The 26,199-nt window shown below is 58.5% G+C and overlaps 2 protein-coding genes across 5 annotated transcripts; one reads left to right on the top strand and one right to left on the bottom strand.

The window, feature by feature from the left end:
- Positions 1–350: 350 nt before the first annotated feature.
- On the bottom strand, positions 351–19,613 carry LOC112983176 (sacsin-like). The gene is made up of 7 exons (XM_026100112.2): positions 18,898–19,613; positions 18,446–18,533; positions 18,111–18,216; positions 17,552–17,698; positions 15,840–17,172; positions 15,485–15,573; positions 351–14,929 (listed from the first exon to the last, which is right to left on the bottom strand). Exons 1-7 carry the CDS (start codon positions 19,257–19,259, stop codon positions 5,460–5,462), a joined length of 11,595 nt encoding a protein of 3,864 aa, XP_025955897.2. The 5' UTR covers positions 19,260–19,613; the 3' UTR covers positions 351–5,459.
- A 571-nt stretch (positions 19,614–20,184) lies between these two features.
- On the top strand, positions 20,185–26,199 carry LOC112983184 (leukocyte immunoglobulin-like receptor subfamily B member 5). 4 transcript variants are annotated; one of them, XM_064521380.1, is made up of 6 exons: positions 20,185–20,338; positions 23,694–24,165; positions 24,256–24,291; positions 24,492–24,767; positions 24,974–25,258; positions 25,890–26,199. In XM_064521380.1, the coding sequence occupies exons 2-6, from the start codon at positions 24,135–24,137 to the stop codon at positions 26,012–26,014; spliced, it is 753 nt and encodes a 250-aa protein (XP_064377450.1). In that variant the 5' UTR covers positions 20,185–20,338; positions 23,694–24,134; the 3' UTR covers positions 26,015–26,199. The 4 variants fall into 4 exon arrangements, with proteins under 4 accessions (XP_064377450.1, XP_064377451.1, XP_025955907.2 ...); XM_064521381.1 differs by having other exon boundaries at positions 20,251–24,165; positions 24,974–25,231; XM_026100122.2 differs by having other exon boundaries at positions 20,251–24,165.

The following is a 26,199-nucleotide window of genomic DNA, read 5'->3' as shown; positions in this document are numbered from 1 at the left end:
CTGGGTAGGTGGGAGAGGAGGGATATTTCTCACTCTCTCTTCTGAAACCTTGTCTTGCCTGTTTTTGTTAACAGTGATTTGCCCCCCACTCAGTACAGGCCCAACTGAAAAGCCATTCTGTTATGACCAAGGAGCTACAAAGAAAGTGGCTATTTTCTATCCCAGAAAAGCTTCACAGTGACATGTCTGGAATAAACAAAGCCAAAATGAGTCTTCTGATATGTTACATGACCATATAGACCTGGATAGGTTATTATAGAAATAGATAGTAACTTCTTTCAGAAATAAGATCTAAAGCAGCAACTGAACATTCAAATGGACGTGCACAAAGGGATCCTTCAGCCGCAGTATCCTTGGATATATGCTTTACCACAATTCAGTATGACACAGTAACGAAATACAGAAAATTCCATCTGAACAAAAGAAAACACTGTGGAATGACTGAACATGAGAACAGGTTGCCCAGAGAGGTTGTGGAGATATCCTTGGAGATATTCAAAACCCAACTGTACATGGTCCTGGGCAACCCGCTTGTAGTTGCCCCTGCCTGAGCAGGGGGGTTGGACTAGATAATCCCCAAAGGTCCTTTCCGACCTCAATTGTTGTGTGATTCTGTGGGGGAGCTGCCCCCAAGGGATGAGGCAGGGAGTTGCTGGCCAGGTCTCCCCAGAGCTGGCTGTGGCCACGCAACTCTCCTTACCAGGAACCCACTCAAACCACTGCCCTGCCCAGCTCCAAATGTTGCCCTAGGACGCACATCCTTTGCCTCTTGCCAGTGTCCATGCCAGCACAACTGTGACACTTGTGCCCATGGCATCTGCCAAGGAGGAGTAGCATCCGTGGGTCCAATGTGAAGTACACAAGGAGCAGGGCAGCAGCTGCCATGGCCTGCGGAAGCAAATAGACTAGTGAATGTAGCAGCCAGAGCAGGCAAGATGCCTGAAAGGCAACTGGGGTGAAGTGTCCCAGACCAAGGATGTGCCAGCAGATATCCCTGGGCCAGCTCCAGCAGGTCCCACAGATGAGCATCTGTGGGACTGAGCCTGGGCAGAGCCACAGGAACAGACAGCAGTGCTTGTAGGGCCAGTGTGGCCAGCACTAGCAAGGGCATCACTGCTCCTCTGGAACCTCAGCATCCACTGGGAATGGTCTGTCCCTGATCCCCTTGAGAGGGCTAACTCCACCTCTCTGCGACACCTTTATGGATCCAATGAGACACTGGTGCCAGGAGCATCCTTGTATATCTGGGAAGGAAAGGGTGAAGGACCTGGCCCAGCAGGGCAAGACTGGATGAGGAGGCCCTGGATGTTTCCACCAGCCCCACATCCCTGGCACAGCTGCTATGGGTGAAGGAACACTCGGCTGGGGGGTCTGGCCCCTCCTGCAGCCAAGACCACCATGAAGGCCTGCTGACGGGAGCCCTACAAGAGACGAGGGGCTCAGACCTTCCCACCTCTTCAAAAGTTGGACCCAGACCCCTTTTTGCAACAGAGGAAATGGGAAGGAGGCTTCCATGCTGGTTATCTTTGGCCAAAACATGGGCATTTCTCAGAAAAAGCTTTGCTTGAGCTTACAAATATACCAACATCACGTGTAAAGCCTCACTCAATGCTCACTCGTGAAATGGGGCTTCCTCATGCAGGCCACCCTGGAAGGCAAGAGAGGGATCGACCCCGTGCCTGTCCACAGCCAGGGGAGCCAGGCACTCCTGCAGCCTGGGCACACCGCAGTGCTGGTAGAAGGCTCGTCCCTCCGGACTCCGGGAAGAAGAGGCAAGGGCTTTCCCAGCTGTAGTGGCTGTGACTCTCAAAATGATGTGACAATGCAAACCATGGACAAGGCCAGATTTCCTTCTCTGCAGGGCAGTGCGCACATTTCCCTCTCTGCATCCCTTTCTCCCTGTGCACCTCCCAGCCCAGGGCCCAGGCTTGTTCTAGCAGAGGCTTGTATATCATCCTGTGGCAACAGGGCCAGAGGCACTCCCACAGAGATAGGGACTTTGTCTGCAAGGGTGATGACTGGAAAACGCAGGCATTTTCCAGGCCTGAGCCAAGACGTGCTCCTGAGCTCACAAGGGACAGAGCCTAGAGGCTTCCCAGAGCATCAGAGCATCTCTGAGGTGAAACCATCCCCCACAGCACAGGCGAAGGGTCTCAGGGGACACCCAAAGGACTTGGGGAGCCCTCCAAGTTCTGGCTTGTTCCCAGAAGGCCGCTTTGTGGTAGGTATGGCACATCATGCCGTGGCACAGCAGGATGGTTCCTGTCGGCTTCATGAGCACTCCCAGGAGGGAATTCAGCATGTGCAACAAGCAGCTGCAAGCAATTTGGGGTAAGGGTATCAGGCTGACAGCTATGCAACGAAAAGCAGACAAGAAACAGGAGGGGGAATAAATCAAATGCACAGACACACAAACCCCACCGAGAGGATAACAAAGACAAAAGCAAAGCCCAGAGCTCTCAGGATCAGTGGGCCACTGAGAGAACCACTCAAAAATAATTTTGAAGAGGTTCAGCCAGGACTTTGTAATGACTAACAAGGAAAAACAAGATTATCATGGGTCTCATGAGAGAAAAGCAAACTTATTCTGGGATATTTGAGAATGATTGTGGGAGTGTGCAGAGCTTCTTAAGGGTTGTTTTGCAGAGGGTCAAGGGCATGGGAAGAGAGGGATCCAGGTGGATTGCAGAGCAACAGGAATGAGAAAACAGAGAGAAATGGGGGGTTAAAAGGGGCTGAGTGCGTTTAAGTAGCCTGCTGGTATGTACACTGGTCTGCCTGATCACTGCAGTCTCTCCTGTCCTTTTATTGATCTCTGTTCTCAGTGATTTGCTCTTTGACCTTGCTGTCTAACCTGTGTGTGTGTCTGTCTGTGCTTATTGGGAATTCAGGCTCGCCCTTGTCTAGGGCGAGGGGTCCTGGCACTGAGCCCTGTGTCATGGACAGGGATGCGGGCAGTGGGCAGGGGCTTGCTGAGGGAAGATATGGGGGGAAGGGGAGTTATGGGAAGGAGGGGGCAGGGGGCCATGGGAGGCAGCAAATGGGGCTTGCAGAGGGAAACATGGAGGTGTGGGAAGCAGTGTGTGTGGATGTGCAGGGGACAGTGGTGCAGGCCCAGGGCCAGGTTGGGTGCTCTCCAGTTTCTTGGCGCTGTATAAGAGTGAGAGAAAAGCTGCATGCAACTCCCAAATTCTCCTCGCAGTCCCCTGCCACAGGACCGGCATGTGACTAATCTCATACTGTTCTTAGTGGGCGCGTTTGGCCCCCACCTCATTGTGCGGCAGAGGCTCCTTGCTGTGAAGCTAATAAAATAGGGTTTGTTCCAAGCAGGAAAGCCCGACTGAGCTGAGCTTCCCCTCTTCCCAAGGGAACGGGTGAGATGTGTAATCCTATCTCTGTCCTGGCCTATCTTTCGACCACTCACAGGATCGGGGGTCTCCGGGGGTTGTTCCCTCTCAGAGCGAGTGTCCCTCAGTCTCTCATCTGAGCACCTCCATGGACCATGGGAAGGGAATGGAGCAGGGTGCTCCTCCCACAGCAGGGTGACGTGTCCCAGGATTTGGAGAGAAAGTGAGTGGGATGGCCCCATGAAGAGATTTCTTTTTTTTTTTACTTTTTAAAGTAGTTTTATTTAAACTGCTAAAACAATGACCCTCCACAGGCTGTGGGCTGGAGACACCTCCCCTATTCCTCCTCCCCCAAGGGATGCAGGCCTGCCCAGCACTGTGGGGTGTGAGCTTTCCAAGTTTTTAGCACAAGCTGAACTTGCTGTTTCCTTAACATGCCCTGCTATGAAGGGGGTCTTGTAGTTTGTCTTCCCGCACCCATTTCTCTTGTATCCTTGCAGGCATCTCTGCCCCCGAGGCTACAGTGAGCTGGAGAGCACACTGAGTCTCCTTTCCACTGATGTGGCCGCCTGGGGCCCCAGGGTGGCTGGCTGTGAGATGCGCCTCTCTGTGCGACAGGCCAGGCAGATAAAAGACGGCAGCAGTGGGGGGAAGGCCATGCAGGGATAAGACAGCAAGTGGTCCCGCAGTGGGGGCAAGCTGAGGAGTGAGAGCACATACGGTTGCTCCTGAAAGGTCCTGTTGCAGAAGCGTCTGTGCCTGCAAGAAGGGAGGAACATGGCATCACTGTCTCCACCGCCCACCTGCACAAAGGGCTTGCTGGCTCGCTTGCCATGTGCGCTGGCATGCAGACCTCTGCTGCCATCCTGCTGCAGGTGCCCCTGTCAGCCCGCTCAACAACTGCCTTAGGGCAGCCTCAGGCCTCTGCACATCACCCCCTCTGGATGATATTTTTCCAGTGATGGAAGCACATGCAGCTGAAGAGTGTAGGGGATGGAGGTAGGATGGCGCTGTGTAAGACAGCGGAGTATCTCTAAGGCAGAAAGTGATGATGTGGTAACCATGAGCTCTGGCCAGAATGTGTGCACGTGAGTTGTCCGTGATCAGTACGTGCCTTCCCACCTACGTGCCTGTGATCAGTACGTGCCTTCCTGCCTATCACGAGATGCCATGATGCACAAAGGAAACATGCGGCAGGAGGAGGGGCTGGGCTTGGATGCTATATAACCAGCCATTGCTCTCTCAGTAAACGATCTCTTGCACCACCCTATCTGAGGTCTGTGTCTTCATATGCCACAGAAGAGCAAAAGGCAGTCAACCCTGCAGCTCCCACAGGAGACAGCCAGCCAACCTAGAAAGGCTGTGAGAGCAGTGAGGGCCTATCAGCTTGCCAGTACCCCCTCACAGCTGCTTCAGAGAGGGCACAAACACAGCACTTCTTGGAGAGGAGATGGGCACAAGACCCAGCTTCTCCAAAGGGGGCTTGTACTCACTACTGGAGGGAACAACTGACTGCACCTGCCTGGTGCAAGGAGGGTCTCGTCCCAGCTGGGCCAGTGCCATCTGTCCAGGAGAGATGCAAGAAGCCCAGAGCTGCAGGGACCCCAGACACACAGGGAGCCTGGAGCCATGGGGAGCCCAGAGTCAGGGGGAGCCTGGAGCCATGCAGAGCCACAAGCTGCAGGGAGCCATGGGAGCGCAGAGCTGCAGGCCAGCCCCAACTGCCCCAGGACTGCTGCAGCCACTGGCTTCTGTTCTGGAGCACAGGGAGAGCCCAGCAGCTTGGGCAGCACCCAGGCCAAGGACAGGGGCACACCATGAGGACTTTCCTTCGGGGACGATAGTTAGGCATACCACTACGCTGGCAGCAAGACGGTGAGGAAAGATGTCATTGGTAGCATCAAGAGCAGTCAAATACACTGGAATGAACTGCAAAGGCTGAGATATGGCTGCAGGATCCATCTGTGATACTTATCTCAGTATCAAAGTAGAGGAAGGCAAAATGGCAAAGCGGCTTATGAAGATGGCTCTTTGCTCCACTGTTTTGGATTTTGCTTGGGTGATGTGTGTCTGGGTTCAAGAGCACAGCCCTGGCTCCAGCACCATGGCCTTCTATGGCTCTGGCGCAGCATCTGCCAGTGCCACATCATTCTCCTCCAGGACACTGGCCACATCCGAAGGCTCCTGGCACAGCAGCATCTCCCGCAGCACAGACAAGGCAGGTGCTGCCAGCTGCCCACCCAGAAGCTCATTAATCTCCTGCACCAGCGTCTCCAGGACCCTCAGCTGGTGCCGGTCCAGCCTCATCTCTGCATGCCGCAGGTAGATGAGCCTCCGGGCACCACCTGCCCGGCACACGTGGACAGTCCGTGGCTGGGAGCTGCCCTCCACCTTTGTACCACAGTGGACCAGCACAGTGCGGATGTCCTCACAGCACCGCACTTCCAGCTGTTCTGCTGCAAAGCCACTGGCCCCCTCCATTCCCATCATCCCCCTGTAGCTCTGCCACTGGAGCAGGGCTTCCAGTCCCGTCCTGAACCACAGGGATACCAGGAGAGTCTGCAGACGCTTCTGCTCACAGCAGTGGGGACTGTAGCGGCATGGCTGCAGGCTACCCTCCTCCAGCTGTTGCTCCAGCACCTCCGAGAGTGCCCGTGGCCGCAGGCGCTGGGGCAGCATTTGCAGGAGGTACCTGCCATTGAACCCAGTCCTGGGCAGTTCAGCCATGAAAGCAAAGGTCTTCCCCAAAGCCCTGGAGATTCTCAAGGACACACAGTCATTGAAGAAGAGCTTGTGGGATGACTCTAGATGGTTGGCAGTGCTCAGCAAATACAACTCAGACACAGCAGAAAAATCAGGGGGCTCTGGTGTCTCCTGCAGTAGCTGGAAGAGGTGCCTTGTGGCCAGCAGGACTGTCTTCTTCTGGGTGGCATGGAGGGTCCCCTTGGCATGACTCTCCTGGTAGATTTGGGCTAAGACATGGCTGTAGTGAGCCAGTGTGGGGTGTGGAACCACCCCAAGGTGCTGCAGAAGGTGTCCGTAGAAGGCTACGAGGGGGTCGGGCATGAGGAGATAAGGGTGAAAGTCAGCCTCATCTGGGAGTGATGTTACCACTTGCTGTGGCATGGCCATGTCCCCCATCTTGGTCAGCACCACAGGTAGCTCAGCAAGCCGTCCAGCATCCACTTCCTCCAGCCGGCTCTGCAAGAAGTTGTACATCTTCAGGAGAGCCTTGGCCCGTGTGGCCCTCTGCTCTGGTGTCCAGCAGGCTGCCCTGCACACCTGCTCCAGGTTGGCCACCACCAGGGCAGTTGGTATCTCCACAAGGATGCCTATAGCCTTCAGCAGGTCCAGCTTCTTCTCAGGTACGTTGGACAGTGGCAGGATGGTGGCTGATGTCCACAGGAGCTCAGCCACATCCTGGTGGTCATTGTAAATACTGCCCTTCAAGAGCACGGGCTGTGTGCAGGCTGCAAAGGGAGGGTGGAGCTCCCTCAAGCACGGGGGCACTTCCAGTGGAGACAGGAAGTGGATGGAGGCAATTTGCTCCAGAAAGCCCTCTGGCAACGGGCTGTCCAAGAGGATGACAAGTTGTTCGAACATCTTCTGTTGCTGGGGCAGTTGTTCAGTGTGGCCCCTGGGCTGGGTGGCTTCATGCTCTATCTGCAGGGCAAGTACCACAAAATCCTCTGCAGAGAGGCTGATGCGGACACCTACCTCAAGCAGGAAGGTCCTAGCATCTTCCTGGTTGGCACCCAGTGCTTTGAAGAAGGACTCAGGCACAAAGCGGTGCTGGAGCTGCAGGGTGCAGAGGGAGGGACTGTTGTCATAGAAGTAGGATGCCTGATGCAGCATGCCATGGGAGTCAGGTATGAAGGCCACATTCTGGAAGGCTGTCTTGATGTCCTGCCTGAACTTATCCTCACAGGTGTGTTGCAAGGTTAAGAACAGCTGCACAGCATTCACAAGCTCTGGTGCTGTGAGCTGGGGCAGCCGGGGCAACACCACAGTCATGAAGAGCTGTTGCTCATCCATGACCTCCCATCCTAAATGCTTGGCCAGCTGCTCGTGGATATATTTTTTTCTGAGCAATAGCATGTCCTTTTCCAGGCTGTACAGGGCTTCGGCACCTGAAGGCAGTTCTGGGAACCGCCTGTTGAAAATCAGCACCTTGCGGTAGGGTGCCACAGCCACGTGGTCCCCATCATACTTCTGGAATAGAGGCAGGCACCGGAGATGCTCCAGTGCCTGCCCCTTCAGCTCCCGAGGCTCCTGACTAATGAAGTGCAGCAGGACAGTCACCTTGAATTCTCCTAGGTCCCTCCAGTGGAGATCAGCAACGCTGTCTGCCAGCCGGGCCAGCACAGCCTTGGGCTCCATGACTTGCAGTGTCCGTGGTTTGAGGCAGTGGTAGGCAAAGTCAGAGGGCAGCAGGAATTTCTGGAGCACAGGGATGCCCAGCTTGTGCAGCACCTTGGCCACATCCGTGCCACAATCATAGAGAACATTGCGGAGGGAGGACAGTGACAGCAGGCACTGTGAGCCTGTTTCACATCCTTGCACAGGCAGCAGCACTGCATCTTGGAGATGGTCTATGAATTTGTCCATGGCTGGCCCCAAAGTCGTCTTGTTGGCCTTTGAGGGCTTGTAGACCACAGCGTCAAAGAAGTCCCACAGCTTCTTCAGCCACTTCTGCCCATCTGGGTCCCACTCCAGCTGTCCTAGCACCTCCTGGATGAGTGGCGTGGCCTCTGGGAGGTCAAGGTCCTTTACAAAGGCAGTCGGGGCCACGGCAGCCACAAGCTGGGTGGCAAAACTATGCCTGTGGTGGGGGAAGAGGTGGGCAAAGGAGCTGTGTAAGACTGGCTGGTGGGTGCTGAGGGCACGTAGGCAGCCATCTTCCATGGCCAGCAAGGGGAGGCCCTCCAGCTCTGCCTCGACCTTCTCTGTGGGCTCCAGGCAGTATTGCAGCAGGATGGAGCAGCTCTTCGGGGTCTGCAGGGGTGTCTCAGCCAGCAGGCAGGGCAAGGGGAGAGCCAGGGCCTTGAGGAAGCGCCGGAGAGAAGCTGGCTGCAATGCCACAGCTGCCACATCAGCTGCCGTAAGCTCCTGATAGATCTGCCACAGCTGGGCGAATGCTGGCACCAAGTTCATGTCCAAGTGCTGCAGCACATCCCACAGAGGGGGCTGAGGCTCTGTCTCAAGGAAGTAGGGTTCTGTCAGCACATCCCCACCACCTGGAGATGCCCAGGCCATTGTCACCATGCTGTCACGTGGCTTCATATGGCACACAGGCACCAGCGGCAGGCGCTGGCGGCTGAGGTGCCTGTAGATGTCCCTCACCAGGTCACGCCAGGTGGGTGGCACACTCTCTGTCACAGCAGGGAAGAACCGGAGGTAGGGGGTAAGGTGCAGCTGGCAGACTTTTAAGGAGCTGAACTGGAGCTGTTCAGGCCCCAGGGCTCTCCACTGCTTGGTGAGGAAGTTGCAGTAGACTGGGACCACCAAGCACCGAAGCAAGAAGCCATTCCAGGCTGCTTCAGTGCTGCCTTGGTCCTGGCGGAGGCCGCGTCGGGCCGCATCCACAGAGAAGTTGGCATTGATGTGCACAGGCAGCCCTGTGGTCAGCGGCAGTGGGAGGGTGCAGAAAGCCTTGCCCATGGGCTTGTCCAAGCCCTGTGGCTTCAGGCAGGCAGCCACAGCTCCATATGGCAGCCGCCCAGGCACTGGAGACTCCTCAGCCCCCTCCTGCACTCCAATTTGGGCAGTCACCCCCCAGACGGTACTGGCCCTGGCCCTGCTGGTTTCGACCCTCATGACGTAAGAGACAGAGATGGGGCCATCCCCATCCACAGCTTGGCTCAGCCTGGCTTGGAAACCCCGTCTCAGCTCCGCATCTTCCTCTGCCAGCTTTATGGCCACCTGTAGCCTCTTGACCAATGGCCCCCCATCCAGGGGGATCTCAGAGAAGACTACAGTGTGCAGGTGCCGGAGGAAAAGAACCAAGTCACCACCTTCCTCAGCCAGTGTCGTCTGCATGGCCACAAGGTCTTCGTCCCGCACAACCATGTCAGACACCCTGGAGCTGGTAGCCCCAACTGCAGTGCGGAGGGGCAGCCGAAAAAGGACACCCTGGTTCAGGTCAAAAACGGAGGGCAGGAAGGTACCATAGACATCTGGGAAGGTCTTCTTAAATTCAGGGTTGACAGCGAACATCCCACCGGGGTGCTCAGTTGTGGCTCCAGGCACGTAGGTGAGGTGGGGATCAAAGACGCACAGGGCACTGTCTCCGGTAAGGAAGGCCGGGCAGTCAGTAAGGTGGAAGACAGTGTTGAAGCCAAGGCCAAATTTGCCTGTAACGTCCTGTCGGCCCTGCTTGCCACCCACCCCCAGACGCTGGATGCCTTCGATGTCTTGCTGCTGAAGGGGACTGTCATTGTAGATGCAGAGCGCAGGGCCTTGCAGGGTGTTCCAGGCCTCACTGAAGGTGGCACCCACTGGGTGCTGCCGGCGGTCCCACACAAAGTGCACAGTCCCCGCGCCAGCGTCATCCGCGTTTTGGAGCAGCTCCATTACCACATCGCGAGCAGATACTGGGTATTCATGCAGGATGTTCTTCAGCCGTGTGGGCAGGTCTTCATGAGCACCAAATGGCTGTGCCCAGAGGCTCAGATCTGTCGCCAGCAGCCGGCTCCTCTCCAGTGCCTGGTGGCGTGTGGTAGGCACCCCACAGCGCAGGGCTGTGGCCCGGGCCAGCTGCTCATGGCACAGCATGGTCCCTTTGTCCACTGGCAGCCATGGTGTGTCGTTGAAGTGGAGTTTGTCACGCGGACGCAAAATGCCCTTGTGGTCAGGCAGAAAGAGTTGCTGGGTCTGATAGGCATCTGGCTCTTCGCCATCTGTCATCAAGCCACAGGATATCAGCCGCAAGGCCAGGTCCAGCTCTGGGGCAGGCAGGGGCTCCCCAGCATGCTTCTCAGCCAGGATGCGAAGCACCCGGGCATAATCATTCCAGGTGAATGTGTGGCGCAGCCCCACACACTCCCAAAGTTGGCTGTAGCACCAGTACTGCATCGGGAGCCGGTGAAGATATGGGGCAGCCTCAAATGACAGAGTCTCTGCCACAGCTGTGGCTGGCATGAAGTGGGAATCCACCAAGATGAATAGCTCCCCTTGGGCCACTGCAGTAGCCACCTCACCCCGGCTGGAGTGGTCTCTCCTGAGCAGCTCATCCAGGTAGGCATAGCAGCGGCGGGTGCTGTCCTGGAGGCTTGCAGCAGGGAGGGCGTTGGAGCTATGGCTCAGAGCCCGCAGCTGCTCAAGGACTGCAGCTGCTGGTAGCTGCCGGTCCAGCCCCAAGAAGGACACAATCTCTTTGGGGAGGCTGAAGTCCTTTCCCAGCACTTCAGGAGCCAAAACAGGGTGGATGAGCCCCACTAGCGGGGCCTGGAGGTGATGATAGAGCTGGGCAGCTGGGAGCAGGACATGCTCGCCAGTGGGCAGTGTCCCAGGCAGGAATGGCACAGTCCGGAAAGCAGCCTGCACGGTGTTGTTCACCCTCTGCTCCACTGCATCCCGAAGCAGTTCAAGGATGCAGGCAGCCTTCCGGCATCCCTGGGCATGGTCCTGAGTCCAGATATGCTTCACTGTCTTTGCCTGCTCCAGCAGCTCTGGCAGGGCCAACACATCCCGAACCATGCCCAGCTGCTCCAGCCGACGCAGTCTCTCTGGAGACAGGAATGCATCCCCAGAGGGGAAGCGCCCATCCTTGGGGTTGTATAAAGAGGCTGCACGGCCTCTGGGGTGCACCAGGCGGCTGATGAGCTGCAGGTGGCCATGAGGGGTGGCAGGAATGCAGGGCACTGTCTGCAGCACCTTGTCTACATCTTCATGGGACATATCTAGCGCATGGAGAAGCAGTGGGTCCCGGTCAGCCACAGAGAGGTCTTCCAAGTTGGGCAGCACAAGTTCACAGTAAAACCGGGGCCAGTCATAGGTGCCAGCAGCCACCGCTTTCCCAAGGCCCCTCTGCACCCGCTCTGGCAAGGCCACAGCCAACAGAGGATGGGACAAAGTGGTGGCGAAGACACGTTCTGCCACGGCCCCCAGCTTGGGGTGCCTGGCCACAGCTCGGTGCAGGAAGCGGGCGTCCTGCAGCGGGCACCATGAGCAGCCATCAGAGAAGAGCCTGGGGCCATTCCTGGCTGCCACAGCCTGGTAGAAACGAGCCACTGCTTCAGTAAAGGGGTACCGGGCAGTGCTGGTGTCTGGCCAAAAGACATGATATTCATAGCTCTTCAACTCACCTGCCTCATGCAGGGTGCGGAGGTGGGCCAGTGCCCGGAGCCAGGCAGCTGGCACGGCATCCCGGATCAGTGCCCGGTTCCACTCGCCCTGCTCTGCTGTGTCCCAAAGCCCTTTGCGGTTTGAGAGGATGCTGAAGGTCCCATGCACGTGAATGGGCAGTCCTGAGGCCACTGGCATGGGCAAGTGGCAGAAAACCTGTCCTTCCTCGGCACCCATGCACGGCACCCACTTGCCATCTTCAGTGAGGGCAAGGGGAAGGGCCACACCAGCCATAGGGGGCAGATTATGGAGCCCTGCCTGTGTCCTCTGGTGAAACAGCTCCAGGGATTCCCCATCCCCCTGGCACACCAGTACTAGGTAGTGCCAGGTGGTCTCAGAGGCCTTCTCATGGGCTGTGAGCCGCTCAATGGTTGCCCAGCTTGGGGGATCCCCAGGAGCCCCCAAGTCTCGGATCGTCTTTCGCTGCAGCATGGCCAGAGATACAGCGTCCTCGGGTGAGGTGGCCGTATCTGGCAGCATCTCCAGGGATATCTCCTTCACTCTCCGCAGGAAAAGCAGCAGGAGCCGACTAGAGCCAATGAAGCCAGTGCCAAGGGATTGGATACGCTCTGTGTCAAAGGCCTCTGAGCATATCTGTGATGCCACAGCTTCCTCTTCAGTGCGGAAAGGCAGGCGGAAAAGCGTCCCTGGAAAGGCTCCTGGGTCAGGCAGGTGGCACCCAAAGACACCCTGGTAGGGCTGGAACTGCTCAGCAAAGGCACGGAGGATGCGGGGCCGAGCGGAGAAGTCTAGGCGGATGCCAGGGGAGCCGCTCTTGGGGATGTGGTTGCCCAGATGGGTGCGATTGGGGTCAAAGATGAGTAGTGTGGCCCCACTCAACACAGCTGGCACGTCTGTGATGCGGTAGACACAGCTGAAGCCCAGCCCAAAGCGTCCGATCCGTCCTGCCTGGTGCTCCTTTGTAGCCGCCCCGACCCGAGTGATGTTACGGAAGTCATCCTCTGTGAACAGGGCATTGTTGTAGGCCCAGAGGGCTGGGCCATGGCAGGCAGCCATGCCTGGGTCTAGCAGCCCAGTGACGGCCTTTCTGCAGCGTCGGAGGTCCAGGAGGAAGCGGCAGACAGTGGCTCCAGCATCCTCTGCATTCTGAACCATCTCTGTGAAGAGGTCGCCCTCCTCGCCATACTCCCGGAGGATGTTGCGGAGCCGCAAGGTGATGGGCTCCGAAGGTCCACAGGCTGTGAACGGCTCTGGCCCCAGCACCCGGGTGCTGAGCAGCTCTGTGCCAAGGAATACAGCTGTACTGGATGGCACTGCCTCATGCACCACCTCCTGCACATCCTCCTCTGCCTCCAGCTCCATGTCCAGGTACACAGCAGAGGTAGCTGGACGAAGGGCGAAGCCAGAGCCCTCCGGGACCCTCACTGGCACCAGCACCGAGCCTTCAGCCCGGTGGCCCCGGTTCTTGAGCCACTCCAGGACAGCCACAGCCACCTGCAACTCTGCCTCTGTACCAGCACCAGAGCTGCGGGCATCTATGTTCTGCCCCAAGCAGCACAGAGCTGTGACCACCCTCTCCTCACTCACTCTTGCCTCCACTCCCCAAGCCCTGAAGAGGCAGCTGTAGGGCAGGAAGTCAGGGGGCACCCGAGGCACTAATGATGCCAGGTCCAGCTCCTCGGGGTAGCCCAGCACGGCATCACCTGGCAGGACAAACCCAGTCCCAGTCCACACCACAGCACCCTCTGGGGCAGCCCCAAAGGTGCCCAGATCTTCCTGCATGTGCTGGTAGACAGCTCGGAGTGCAGGAACTACCTTATCTGTGTCCCTGCACCCTGCCAGGCATCTCAGCTGCTCCCACACCCTCTCTGGTGGGGGGGCCTGGCACAGCCCCAGCTTCTCCTCTGCCTCTGGTGTGAAGACATCTGTCAGAGGCATGGCAAGCCCCACCAGACACTTGTACCGGGTGGACCGCAGCAGTTTTGGAGGCAGGAAGGGCTGCTCAGGCTTTCCGGTGCACTTTGAGCAGGGTACCCATGGCAGAGCACAGAGCTGCCTAAGCTCCATTGTGCTGAAGCCTGCCAGTGCCTTGGGGCGATTGCAGACTTTGATCAGTGCCTTAGCCCTGTCCAGAGCCGCCCCATCACCCTTACTCACAGTTGCTGCAGCCTCTAGGATGTCTGAAGCCACCAGGCACTCCTTGCCATGCCGCAAGCCCAGGGCTCTCAAGGCACGGAGGATGGGTGGACTGCAGAAGGAGGCAGGGGGGAAGCATTCAGGGCCCAGCAGCACCTGCAAGGTACTCTCGCAAGGGTCATACAGGTCCCGTGGGTACACAGGGCCTCTGGGGGTCTCCAGGAAGGCCAGGTTGCTGCAGGCCTGCCGGAGCGGGGGGCTCTGTGCAAAGAGGGTGTCTCCGTGCCGCAGCACCCAGAGCAGCAGTCCCTGGGCCTCAGCTGCCCGTCCTGCATAGGTGCCCTGGGCCACAGCTCTGATGCCCTCCAGTGCCACACAGGCAGCACTGACAAAGGACTTCTGGAGCCGCCCTAGGAGCCGCCGGTCAGCTTCGTCCCGGCACCGCAACATAGCCTTTGGCAGGACCACATCTCTGGGCAGCTCCAGCTCTGGCTCCAGTGCTGGGGTGGCACTGGCAGGCACCAGTCCCATGGGCTGTGGGGCAGCCAGGCAGGGCAGTGGGATGAAGAGAGGCAGAGTGGCCAGCATGGCGCTCTCTGGCTTTTCCAGGGATGGGACGTCTGCCAGGTAGAGCCGGAGAGCATCCACGGCTCCGGTGGGCAGTGAGGCCAGGCGGGAGGCCACATCTGCAGCCCCCTGGGTGCCCAGGGCTCGCAGGGCATTGAGGGGGGAGGGGGGCAGGATGTAGCGGGACAGAGAGCGGTGCCATATGCCTGGGGGCACCACGGGGCAGCCCAGGGCCTCCAGGATGGGGGCCACAGTGGGTGGCAGGCACTGGTCCTCCCACACCTGGAAGATAAGGCCACACTGGGGTAGCAGTGGGGCCAGATGGGTGCTGGGGGCACCCGGTAGGGACAGGGGGACCAGGGGGAGCCCCTCCACAGGGCCCAGGTCTTCCACGTGGTTGGCTAGGAAGAACCACAGGGCTGGCAGCCATGGGGCTGGGGGCTGGGGTGGACCCTGAGCTGGGCACCAGGTCACCAGGCTTGAGGACTGCGATGTCCAGGTTGGGGGCAGAGCCAAGCGCAGGGTCCGGGCAGTCATGGCTGGGTCCAGCAGAACCAGGTTAGAGAAGAGACCTGTGGTGGGGGGAGGGAGCAGAGGCTGGACTGGGGAACCTGGGACTGGGGAGACAGGGGATCTAGGGGAAAGGATCTGAGATGTGGAGGGGATGGGAAAACCTCATAGAGGGGGTGAAGGGACCCAGGCTCTGGTGGGACATGGGGTACCCTGGATAGGGGAACCCAGATTGGTGAGGACAGAGGAGATCTGAGAGGGCAAGAGAGGAGATGGGTGCCCAGAACTGGAGGGCAGGGAGGCCTCAGATAGAAGAACACAGGGAGACCCTGAATCCGACAGGGGACGGAGATGATGGGGGATATGTGGGAGGGACATCAAGGACAGGGGGGCCCACAGATGGAGATACAGGGGGACCTGGGATAGGACAGGGGGACCTGGGCTCTGAGAATGCACCCCAGACTGTGGGAGAGTGGGACTCAGATCTACAGTGCTGTGGGATGGATGGGGAGGATCCCAGATACAGTGAGGGATTCAAGGGAGTATTGGTTGACAGGTGATCTGGGGGCTCAGATGGGGATCAGAGGACCCTAGGCGGGTCTAGGGACTCCTCTCACCTGCCTTGGCGATGCCCCGCAGGAGGTCGTCCAGGGCTGGCTCCAGGTTGGAGGGCAGGAAGGACCCAGCCAGGCCAGGCAGGAGCACCCTGTGCGGGCAAACGGAAGATGTTGAGGGGGTATGGGGTAAGGGAGGGCAGGGAAATTCCCAGACACCCAGGTTCAGCTCCCACTCAGTGAGACTAAGTGGAAAGGAGCAGAGGGAATGAGGTGCCCAGGTGCCTGGGTTCAACCCTCCCCCACCCCTTCTGCCAGGCTGTGCCCTAGCCCATTCAGGCACTTGGGTTCTCTGCCTGCTCGAGAAGGGCTGGGAGCAGGACAAGCACCTGGATGCCTGGGTCCCCTGCTAGCTCACCTGGGGCAGTCAGATGTGTCCACGTAGACAGTGGCTGCTGCATCGCCAAAAGCCACAAAGGTACCGTCGGCACGAGGCAGCAGTGGGAGGCCCTGTAGCTTGGCATAGCACCCGTCCCCAGCCACGTAGCGCAGCAGGCAGAGTCGGTCGGCAGCCGGGAGCCCCACGTCCCCATGGCACCTCAGCACTTCTCGCACATGGTCTGCTGTGGCCTCCTGCAGGCCCTTGGCCAGTCCCAGTGCCAGCGCCCTCTGGACGTGGGCTGGGACCACGGCCACTGGCTCCCCGGCTGCCACTAGGAAGGCCTGGACCACCCGCCGTGTGTCCATGTCCTCCGTTTCCTCCAGCAGCAGCACAGCCTCGGTGGCCTGCAGCCGCCCTGGGGCCCCCTCTGCGGCTGGCACCAGGGCATGGGCAGCTGCCAGCTCCTGACAGACATTGGCCACTACCTCACCGATACGGCCGTGGTGTGGAGTGCACTTGGGGTCTGGCCAGATGCTATAGGGGTCAATGCCAGGCAGGGTTGCAGCCACAGCCGCCGCATGGCTGTAGACCCGCGGCAGGAGGTCGAGGAGCAGCACGGCATTCCAGCTGGCATCTTCCTCACCTTCCCCGTCCTCAGAGGGCCAGCGGAGGTGGCGGCGATCGTCGGAGAGGGCAAAGGGGGCACTGGCGTGGGCAGGTAGCCCCGTGGCCATCTCCTCTGTGGCTGGCAGCGGTAGGAAGCAGCAGAGCCGCCCTTGGCAGGGCCCGTGGAGGGGATGTGCCAGGCTCAGCTCGGGGCTGCACCCTATCCGCCCACCCAGCTCCACAGCCACCCCTGCCATGGCTCTGCCCGTGGCCACGAGCCACTCATCCCCGTCCCCAACCCCGTCCCTGCACAGGGCCACCAGGCGCCACGTCAGGCTCAGCCCCGTGGCTCCTGCTGGCCCCAGGACGGGGAGAGGCCGAGGGGATGCTGCCAGGGTACCCATGAGGGTCTGGGCCCCGTCAGGGGACACGTGGTGCAGGGCCACACGTCGGACATGGCGAAGGAAGAGAAGGGCAAGGGGGGCTTCAGTGAGGAAGGTCTGGAGGAGGCCACGGAGGAACTCAGGATTGGAGACTCCCACAGCGATGCCTGAGGGTTGCCGGCGGAGGGGGAAGCGGAACAGAGTTCCCTGGGCAGAGCCACGGCACTGCCCCACAGCCTCCAGCCCAGCCCAGAAGGGCTCAAAGAGGCCAGGCAGGTCCTGGGCCGTGGAGATGTCCCAGCGGGCACCAGCACCTGGCAGTACTCGGCATTCAGGGTCCAGCACCCCCAGGGATGGGGGGCTCAGCACTCCCGGCAGGTCTGGGGACATGGACATCATCAGGTCACAGGGACAACATGGTCCCCACTGCCCACCTAGGCCCTCCCAGCCCACCAGCGCCCTGAATGCCTGCCCCAGAACCCCTAAGTTCAGCTCCCCATGCCTCCCATGCCCCCAGGTTTAATCCCAGTGCCACAGTTCTACCTTCGTCCAGCCCCCTGGGCCACCCAGCCCTTCCAGCCCCTGGGTCCCCAAGTTCCCCCATTTCAAACCCAGCCCTCCATTTTGCTCCCCTAGGAGTTCCCAGTGACTCCTAGTGGATCACCAGCTCCCTGTGCCCCCCCCCCCCAGCACCTCCTATACCTCCCATGCCCCCATTGCAATCTCAGCCACCCTGGTCAGGCCCCCAGCACTGCTCACCAGTGAGGTGGTAGACGGAGGTGAAGCCCAGGCCAAAGCGCCCCACAGTGCTGGGGTCCCCTTGCTTATGCGACACCCCTGGGCGCAGGAGTCCAGTCCAGTCCCGGGGGACCATCGGGGCGTTGTTGTAGGCCAGGAGAGCTGGGCCTAGGGAGCCAGGGCAGCACGGTTGGGGGGGGGCTGGGGACATGTAGGGGGCTGGGGAGGGAGGGTTTGGACCCATACCCAGTGCCTTGCGAGCCCCCGCAATTTCTTCCAGTCCCCCTAGTCCCACTCAACCCACCTCAGTGCCTCCAATACCACCCAGTCCTCCCAGTGCCCCCAATACTCCCTTACCCTCACTGCCTCTAGTTCTCCCAATCTCCTCTGATACCCCCCAATTTCACCCCACTATCCCCCAATCCCACCCAGTGCCCCCTAGTACCTCCCAGTGCACCCCCCCATCCTCCCCAGTCCCTCCCAATGACTCCCCTTCCCTCTGATCCCCCAAATTCTCCCCCATTACCACCCAGTGCCCCCAATCGCCCAGTCCCTCCCAGTGTTCCCCAGGGCCTCTCACCCTGGGTTCCCTCCAGCCCCCCTCCAGCGGCGACATCGAACTCCCGCTCGTCGGACACAAACACAACCTCGGTAGCGCCTGCATCATCCGCGTTCTGCACCAGCTCCTGGAATTAGGGATCAGCACCTGGACACCTGGGTCCCCCTAATCCCCAGAGAAAGCACCAACCCTGCCCAGACACCTGGGTCCTCTGTCAGCCCCAGGTGGGCAGCAGGGTCTAGGAGTTAGTGCTGGGCAAGAACCACCTTCCAGCCTTGGACGCCTGCGTTCCCTGCCCAGCAGCGAGCTCTGCAGTTGGGTGGGAGTGCCCAGGTGCCTGAGATCCAGGGGCTCACCTTTAGGATCTGCCCCCCATCGGGGTACTTCTGCAGGACGCTGTGCAGGTAGTCCAGGAAGATGGGTGCTTGCTGGCAGAAGGCTTCACTGCACAGCAGAGAGTGGGGGTCAGTGGAGGGCAGCCCCCATGGGTCCCCAGGACCCTCATGAGCGCCCTGGAACCTCATGTCCTCCTGGGACCCCCTAACCCCTCCATTCCTCCCAGAATGCCCCCTAGTTCCACCGTGTCCTCATGGGACCCCCCCCAAAACCTCCAGCCCCCCCAGCATCAAATGTCCTCCTGGGCCCCTCCCAGCACTCCCGTGTTCCCCCAGCAACCCTGGATCCTCCCCAGTAACTCCTGAGCCTTCAGCAGTCCCCACGTCCCCTCACAATGCCCAGTGCCCCCCCTGTAATGCACAGTGCCCCTGCAAGCCCCAATACTCCCCTGCCCCCCACCAGCCCCACTCACGCTTTCGGCTGTCTGAGGGCCATGACAAAAATTGCAGTAGGGTGCCGGGCAGTGCTCCCAGACACCTGGGTCCCGGTCCCGGTCCCGGTCCCGGTCCCGGTCCCGCCAGCTGCTGCCGGTCCGTGTCCCGGACGCCTGGAACCCCGCCCCGTGCCCCGCAGGGCCCCTCCCACTCCGGCAGTTTCGTTTCTTGCAGGCACCGGCCGCCTCGATTCTTCTAAACCCGAAACTGCAGCGCTGCAGCCGAGGAGGGCGCACGGGGCCGCCCCGGAATACGGCCATGGCGGGGAGGGCCATGGAGGGGGGGAGTAGGTGCAGCCATGGGGGGGGCACGGGGGTACGGCCGTGGGGTATGGGAACATGGAGACATCAGTATGGAGTAGGGCGATATGGGGGACACGGCTGTGGGGTGCGATTGCCGTGTGGGTGCAGAGGAAATGGTGTCATAGCAATGGGGTGGAGTGGGCATGGGGGTGTTGCTCTGGGGCTAGAGGGACACTGGGGCTGTGGCTATGGGGTGGAGTTATGTGGGACATGGCTATGGGACGGGATTGCTGTGGGGTTTGGGGATGTGGAGACATGGCTGCGGGGTAGAATTGCTATGGGACAGGGAGACACTGGGATGTGGCTATGGCATGGGGGGCATGGAAGACATGGCAGTGGACTGAGGGGAACATGGGGACATGAAAGTGGGGTAGGGATGATATGGGAACATGGATATGGGGTGATGGGAACATGTGGGACATAGCTGTGAGGTGAGGAGACTTTGGGACATGACTGTGGGGTGGGATTGCTGTGGGGTGGGGGTGACATGGGGACATTGTTGTGTATTGAAGGGATGTGGGAGACATGACCACGGGGTGGGATTGGTGAGGGGGGAAGGCTTGGCAGGTCTCTCCCATCTCCCTGCTTGCCTGCTCAAAGGGAAGCCCTAGGTGACAGCAGGCACTGTGTACCCACCTGACTCCTCCAAAAGGAGGGATGTCCCCATTGGGGGAACCTGGTGGGTCCCATAGGGCATGTCCCTAAAGGTAGGGGGCCAGAGGGTCCGAGGACAGTCCCCTAGGCACAGGGACTGGGTGGGGACAGAGGGCATAGGAGGGCACTGAGAAAAGCACCATGTCGCTGGGCGACAAAGAATATGGACTGTCCTTGCCCTGCAGGGTCCCTGTGCCTGGAGGGCAGCTAGGGAGAGAGGGTCCAGTGGGGCACAGGACCAGGGAGGGTGGGTGTTGTGGACTTAGCTAAGCACAGAGCTGGACCGCCAGGGAGCACATCTGGAGCCATCTGAGGGCACAACCGGAATCATCGGAGAGCCCCGTCCAGGGCTGTTGGGAGGCCACCTCTGGGGCCATCTGCGGACCAGTCAGAGAAACCCACCGCAGCCTCAGCCCCACCAGGCTGTCCCAGGAGAGCATCACCCCATGGGACACCTATGGCTGTGAGTCAAGGAGAGCAGCTCTCCGGAGCACCTTTCTGGCTGAGGGCGGTTATTGCCTCAGGGTATGGGATACATTGTGGGATGCAGGAAATGGCATTTGGAGATTACACCAGACTTATTATGAGATGTTTAGGGGAGGAACCAAAGGTGGGGAAAGAGAGGGATTCAGGTGATTTGAGGAGGAACAAACATGGGAAAATAGAGGGGATAAAAAGGGTTAGTTGCATGTAAACAGGGCTAGTTAGTACACTTACCCAGCCATGCCCCATGCCTGATCAGTGCAGTCAGTCTTGTCTTCTTCTTAAATTCCTTTCTAACTCTTTTCCTGGGTGAGGGGCTCCCTATTCTGTGGGCACATGTGTGAGGAGATCAGCGTGCCAAGCAGCTGGAGGGGACCTGGACTGCAGGTCCAGGGCCTGTGTCTCAGGGTGCAAGAGAGAGCGGGGGTGTAAGGGAGCATGCGATCACTTGCAGGTATCAAGTTGGACTAGCTGCATACTAAGTGAAGTGGCTTGGGAGCCAAGTGTGCATGTGTGTTTGAGGGTGAGACATTGTACATATGTGTACATATATATATATATATTACCCACTAATGGACCTTCATCCTGATCAGCCAGAGAGGGGAACAGGATGAGGCTGTTGGTGCTGTTAGCTTTCGTGTGAGTGCTGAATGTTTCTGTCTGTGGTGTTCTGTGTGGCTGGCCCTGTGTATATGTGTATAGCATACCTGTGTTTGTGTGTGTGCCTACTGGGAATACATGCCCAGCCTCACTACTGTTTGGACCTGGGGGCATGGCGCTGTGGCAGCCTCGCCTCTACTGGGCCACAAGATTTGGCAGTGGTGATGGAGGGCTGAGCCAGCTCCATGTTCTCACAGCCTGGAGCTGGACACAGAGGTAGGTCTCCAGGCTAGGAGACATGAGGAAAGGCTCTTTAGAAGAAGACCCAGAAGTCCAACATGCCCATGGCTTGGCCCTGTTGCAATGCCACCAACTCTGTCATGGGCTGTATTAGCCAGGGCATAACCAGCAGGGTGAGAAAGGGGGGTCGTCCTCCACTGGGAGTTGGTGAAGGCAGAGCAGAATACTAGGCCCAGTTTGGGGCCCCCCAGTGCAAAGGGGACAGCAGAGGCCACCAAGATGGCTGGGCCTGGAGACAGGACATCTAACGAGATGCCAAGAGTTGGTCCAGCCTGGAGGGGGCAAAGGGTCCGGAAGAGGTGCCCTAGAAAAGGACAAAGCCATCAGGCACCCTGCTGCAAAATCTCCTCTACCCCATAATGTCTCCAAGCGAGATCAAAAGTGCTGAAGGCAAGGAGAGCAAAAAGCAAGAGTGTGGAGAAGGTCTCAGGAAGACTACATGGGGCTGCTGAGAACCCTGGGGGAGTCCAGTGACTGCTTCTCCCATCCCCCCTAGATTACAGTCCCTGCAACACCATGTGCCTAGCCAGGGGCACCAGGGTCTTGCTCCTGCTGGGGCCAATCATGATCGAGGCTGTGCACAGCTGGAGAAGGGCAGGACAAACCTGCCTGCAGCTTGCAGGCGGGCGGGCAACTGCAGATCCTGCAGTCTACAGCAACATGGGGTCATGGGAACAAGACCCCACTGATGCCCAGAGGACCAGCAATGGAACTGGGCCATGAACCTAAACAGCCCTCACTCCTCAATGAACTGGGCAAAAACTGCTGGTTCTGGATGAAATCTCCTCCATTATTAGTCTCAGAAAGGATACGGGACCATCTCTGAGCACATCTGCTCCTACAGGCAGTCTGCTGTCCTGATGTCCATCATATATAATCCCATCAAGGCTTCCTACTCACCCTATTAAGCTTTGGACTGGACTTGTGCAAGAAGGAGCTCCTAGAGTTTCTCCTGGCTTGGCTTTACACTGGGAACACAGGGCTTGGAATGAAACTCAGGGGATGCCCATGGAAATGTCTCACTATTGCGGTCTGGGATAGAAACTGGGGGTCAGAATAAAGCTGCTTGACATATATACTGATACACTGATAACCTTGTAATTTAATAAGAGATAGAAAGTACAGCAGCTAGTTGGCATATGCTCATGTCCCTTCTGATGCTGGGAGCTTTGTGTGTAGTCAGCATCGGATGGACCTCTGTATCAGGCTACATGGTACACTGCACAGAATCCTGTCCGTGTCGAGGTTCAACATACATTGGGAGTTCTGGGTCATTTATACCTGAGTTCCGTTACAATCATTAACCATGTCCTATCTGACAGGTGGTATGCACTTATCTACCTCATGTGCACCTAGGTGGTGCGCTGGTAGTATATGGGTTAACAGTGTATGCGTAGATCAGCTCAGCATGTACTTACACTACAAGTTAGCCAAGAGTCTAATATGCATACTAGTGCTATGAGGTTATGCAGCAGTCACTTATGCTAACATATGGGTATCTGTATAGCTATGGCCTATGGACAGGCTCTACTCAAAATCACTGTCTCCTTATAACCTTCCACAGTGGTCCACTCTGATGGTGAGGACCCAGCGGGGCAGGCTTTGGGCCCTCTTTGCCAGGTAGATTAAAGCACACTCCAGTGCCAGCACTCTCCCCTCCGTGTCCCATTCCTCTGTGCCACATGCAGAAGATGGACCCTGTGAGCAGAGACAGACTGGGATGCGGGCAGCCCCTCTGAGCATGTCTCTGCTCCTCTCGACCCATTCAAATGCCGATCACCCCGTCCTGTCCCAGCCCAGGGCCAAGCTACCACTTACCCTACACAGCTCCAGTCCCCTAACTCCTCTCTTCCCCGCTCACCTCACTCCCATGTCACCCAAAGGGATGTACAGCCCTTCCGCAGTTTAATTAACCCTTTGTTATTGCCAAAGGGAGCTCTGTCAACACCACTGGCCAACCCAAGAGGGAATCGCAGCTGGGGAGGCTGAAGGCAAGGCTCAGGGTGTGGAGGCAGGGGGCAGTTATTTGGGGTAAGGACCATACCATTGCCCCAGTATAGGCCTGAGGAGGCTTGCATGGCCAAGGAATGGGTCAGACTCTGTAGAACATGGAGTGGCTTCAGACCTACAGGTGAGGGTGATGTTGCTGTCTCAGGGTTTTGACTGTCCCGTTGCCCCCCAACTAGCTCCCACCCCTACCCCATTGAAAGACATCATGGATAAGCCAGCTTTTGGGAGATCATTTAAGTGGGAAGGGAGCAGGCTTGTGCCAGGTGGCAGATAATAAACAGGGAATGGGAGTCTTTGGGTTTTGGGGTCACTGGAAGATGCGGCCAGTTGGGAGGAAATAGTCCCTGAAGTAGCAAAAAATGGAAGGCAAGTCAGTTCCTTCCTGTTCCATTTCATGATGCCACCAAACCTCCCCCACGAGGAAGGCGCAGCATGGACACTTCCCCATGGCTGGTCTCAGTGTCATCTCCCCACCACCACCCCTCTGCACCACTGCCCCCATTTCGCAAGGGCCAAGAGGAAGCCATTTCCACATCAAGTGACCCAGAGTCAAGGAAGAGAAACCAAAAGCCCCAACAGATTTACCCCTCAGGTCCACAGCAGCCTAAGAGCAGGTCATTGTGGATGCACAGTCCTGAGGGGGTGACTGGGACGTTCTGGGACCAGTTCAACCATCCCAGCCCTGCACTGAGTCTGCAGAAATATGAGCTGTGGGACAGGAAGTGGCTTGTAACGATCAGGACTTGCCAGGACACAGCAAGAAGCCGCACAGCTGCAAGAGAACAGACTCAGCGTTTCCCCGCCAACCCTTCCTCCTGAGCAAGCCCTGCTTGAGCCAGGGACAGAGAGAGCTAAGAGGGACTGCAATGCTGCCCGTGACCCACATCCTAGCCTTTGGTGAGTGCCAGTAGCTGTGTGGGCTCCCAGAGGGGATGCAAGGTGCCTTGAGCCCCCAACAGAGATGTTACAGGTCCATTTCTCTTGCAGGTGCTTGGCTGGTGGTGCAGAGCATGACTGCCACAAGTGAGTATCATGAGGAGGGAGACGGGGAGCTTGGACACACCTCAAAGCCCCTGTCTGCTTCCTGGGGCCCTTCCCCAGCCCCACTGCACCAAACTCACCCTTGCGTGGAGACGGGGCCTGGAGCTGGCACCACGCTCGCAGCAGGGCAGCTGGGCTCCAGAGCACTCCATGTCTGTCTGGCAGCATCTCTCTCACTGCAGGTGACCCCAGCATAACCATCTACCTGCAGCCACCTGGGGTGATTCCGCTGGGAGGCTCTGCCACCATCTGCTGTGAGTGCCAGTACAATGGCGGGAGCTTTGTGCTGTACAGGAATGGGCAGCAGTTCCGCACTCTGAAGCCACGTGGCAGCAGGGCTGAGTTCTCCATCTCCAATGCCACCCGAAGTTTCTCAGGTCCCTACAGCTGCCATTACCTGCATGGAGATGATAGGACTGTGCTGGCTCGCAGTGACACCTTGGAGGTCCTGGTGGAAGGTGAGGGATGTGTCACGGCCGCCCCAACACCCTCCAAGCCGGGGGAAAACACTGGGGCATCTTGGCTTCCCTGTCTGCATGATGGGAAGGGTTTTTCCCCTCTTCCCTGACTTGGAGAGGTGGTGACCATCTCCACCTCTGCCTTAGTGAGGCGGTGGCATCATGGAGATGCCACAAGGCTCCCAGCACCACGTCTCTTCCCACAGAACTCCAGGGCCCCAAACCTGTTCTTTCCATCCTGCCCGGGCATGAGGTGACTGCAGGGTCTGACGTGCTACTCCAGTGCATCTTCCAGGACACCAATGCCATCTGTTTCCTGTACCTGGAGGGCCAGGCTGGGACACTCCACAGCTTCCCTGAGAAGGATGCCAAATTCCACCTCTCCCAGGTGAAGCAGGGCAATGGGGGCCGCTACAGCTGCCAGTGCTATATCAAAGGGACCCCGCCGAAATGGTCTAGCACCAGTGAGTACTTGGAGCTGGTCGTGAGAGGTGAGACCCCCCCCCCCCCATCTCATTCTACCCTCTTTTTCTCATTAGCATCTGCCACATCCTGGGGGAGCCAGAAAAGAGGAGGTGGGGCAAAGAAAACAGCTGAAATAGGACCCCAAGCAGAGGTTTACAGCTTCCTCCAGATGTGTTTGAGGCTTGCCAACCCCTCAGAGACCCTATAGACATGGCGTTGAGGTTAGGGGAAGGGCTTGGGATCAGGCCCGAAGGGTGATGCGGTCTGATCCAGCTCTGAGAGGCTGCCATGTTTGCTTGTGCCCAGAGTCACAGCTTCCCAGCCCCTCCATCTCTGGCTGGTGGTGGCAGGTGAGGGCAGGTTCCATGTGCCTGGCATCCTCTGTGGCCTCGGCACCAGGACACACCAGGAAGGGTGACAGGTTGAAAACTGGCGGGGGAGTCACAGTGGGGCAGGGAGCTGGAACAGGGGAGACAGAGGCAGTTAGGAGCCCTTGGGGGTCCCCTTTGCTCCCTATAAACTTCCCTGTATCCCCCTTTAGCCCAGGAGACCCCCAGGGTGTCCCACTGTTCACATGGGTCTGTTTGCCCTAGGAACTCTCTGGGATCCCCTCTTTGCCCTGAGACACCAGTGACTGTCCCTTCCTATACCCTGCAGACTACACCTGGGGCAACACTCTGCGCCTGGCCCTGGGTGCCGCAATCCTGGTCCTCCTGGGGCTGATTGTGGCTGAGGCCCTGCACAGCCACAGGCCCACACCTGGACACCCGGGTCCCCTCTAGAATGGAACAGAGCTAACCTCCAAATCACCAGGAGAGAAGGTGATGCTGCCACGGCTGGAGGCGACCCACATGCTCCCTGCATGGGGAGCTCCAAGTAACTACCGTCATCTGAACTGGGACCGCTAAACGGACGCTGGTATCCCCTTCTATCTCCTGACAGTGCAATAAACCAGCCCTTCCCCATC

Source organism: Dromaius novaehollandiae, chromosome 16 (genome assembly GCF_036370855.1).
Source record: "Dromaius novaehollandiae isolate bDroNov1 chromosome 16, bDroNov1.hap1, whole genome shotgun sequence".
NCBI lineage: Eukaryota > Metazoa > Chordata > Aves > Casuariiformes > Dromaiidae > Dromaius > Dromaius novaehollandiae.
The sequence above is the reverse complement of the archived record's forward strand: the minus strand, read 5'-3'. Positions and strand labels throughout refer to the sequence as shown.

Bases quoted from the DNA above. Each gene is read 5' to 3' on its own strand.
- LOC112983176 (XM_026100112.2), bottom strand. From the start codon at position 19,259: ATGTTCCCATACCCCACGGCCGTACCCCCGTGCCCCCCCCATGGCTGC. The intron at 18,217-18,445 runs GTGAGCCCCTGG...CCCTAATTCCAG, and splicing joins ATGGGGGGCAGATCCTAAAG to GAGCTGGTGCAGAACGCGGA. The intron at 17,173-17,551 runs GTGAGCAGTGCT...CCATGTCCCCAG, and splicing joins CTCCGTCTACCACCTCACTG to ACCTGCCGGGAGTGCTGAGC.
- LOC112983184 (XM_064521380.1), top strand. From the start codon at position 24,135: ATGCTGCCCGTGACCCACATCCTAGCCTTTG. The intron at 24,768-24,973 runs GTGAGGGATGTG...CTCTTCCCACAG, and splicing joins CTTGGAGGTCCTGGTGGAAG to AACTCCAGGGCCCCAAACCT. The intron at 25,259-25,889 runs GTGAGACCCCCC...TATACCCTGCAG, and splicing joins CTTGGAGCTGGTCGTGAGAG to ACTACACCTGGGGCAACACT.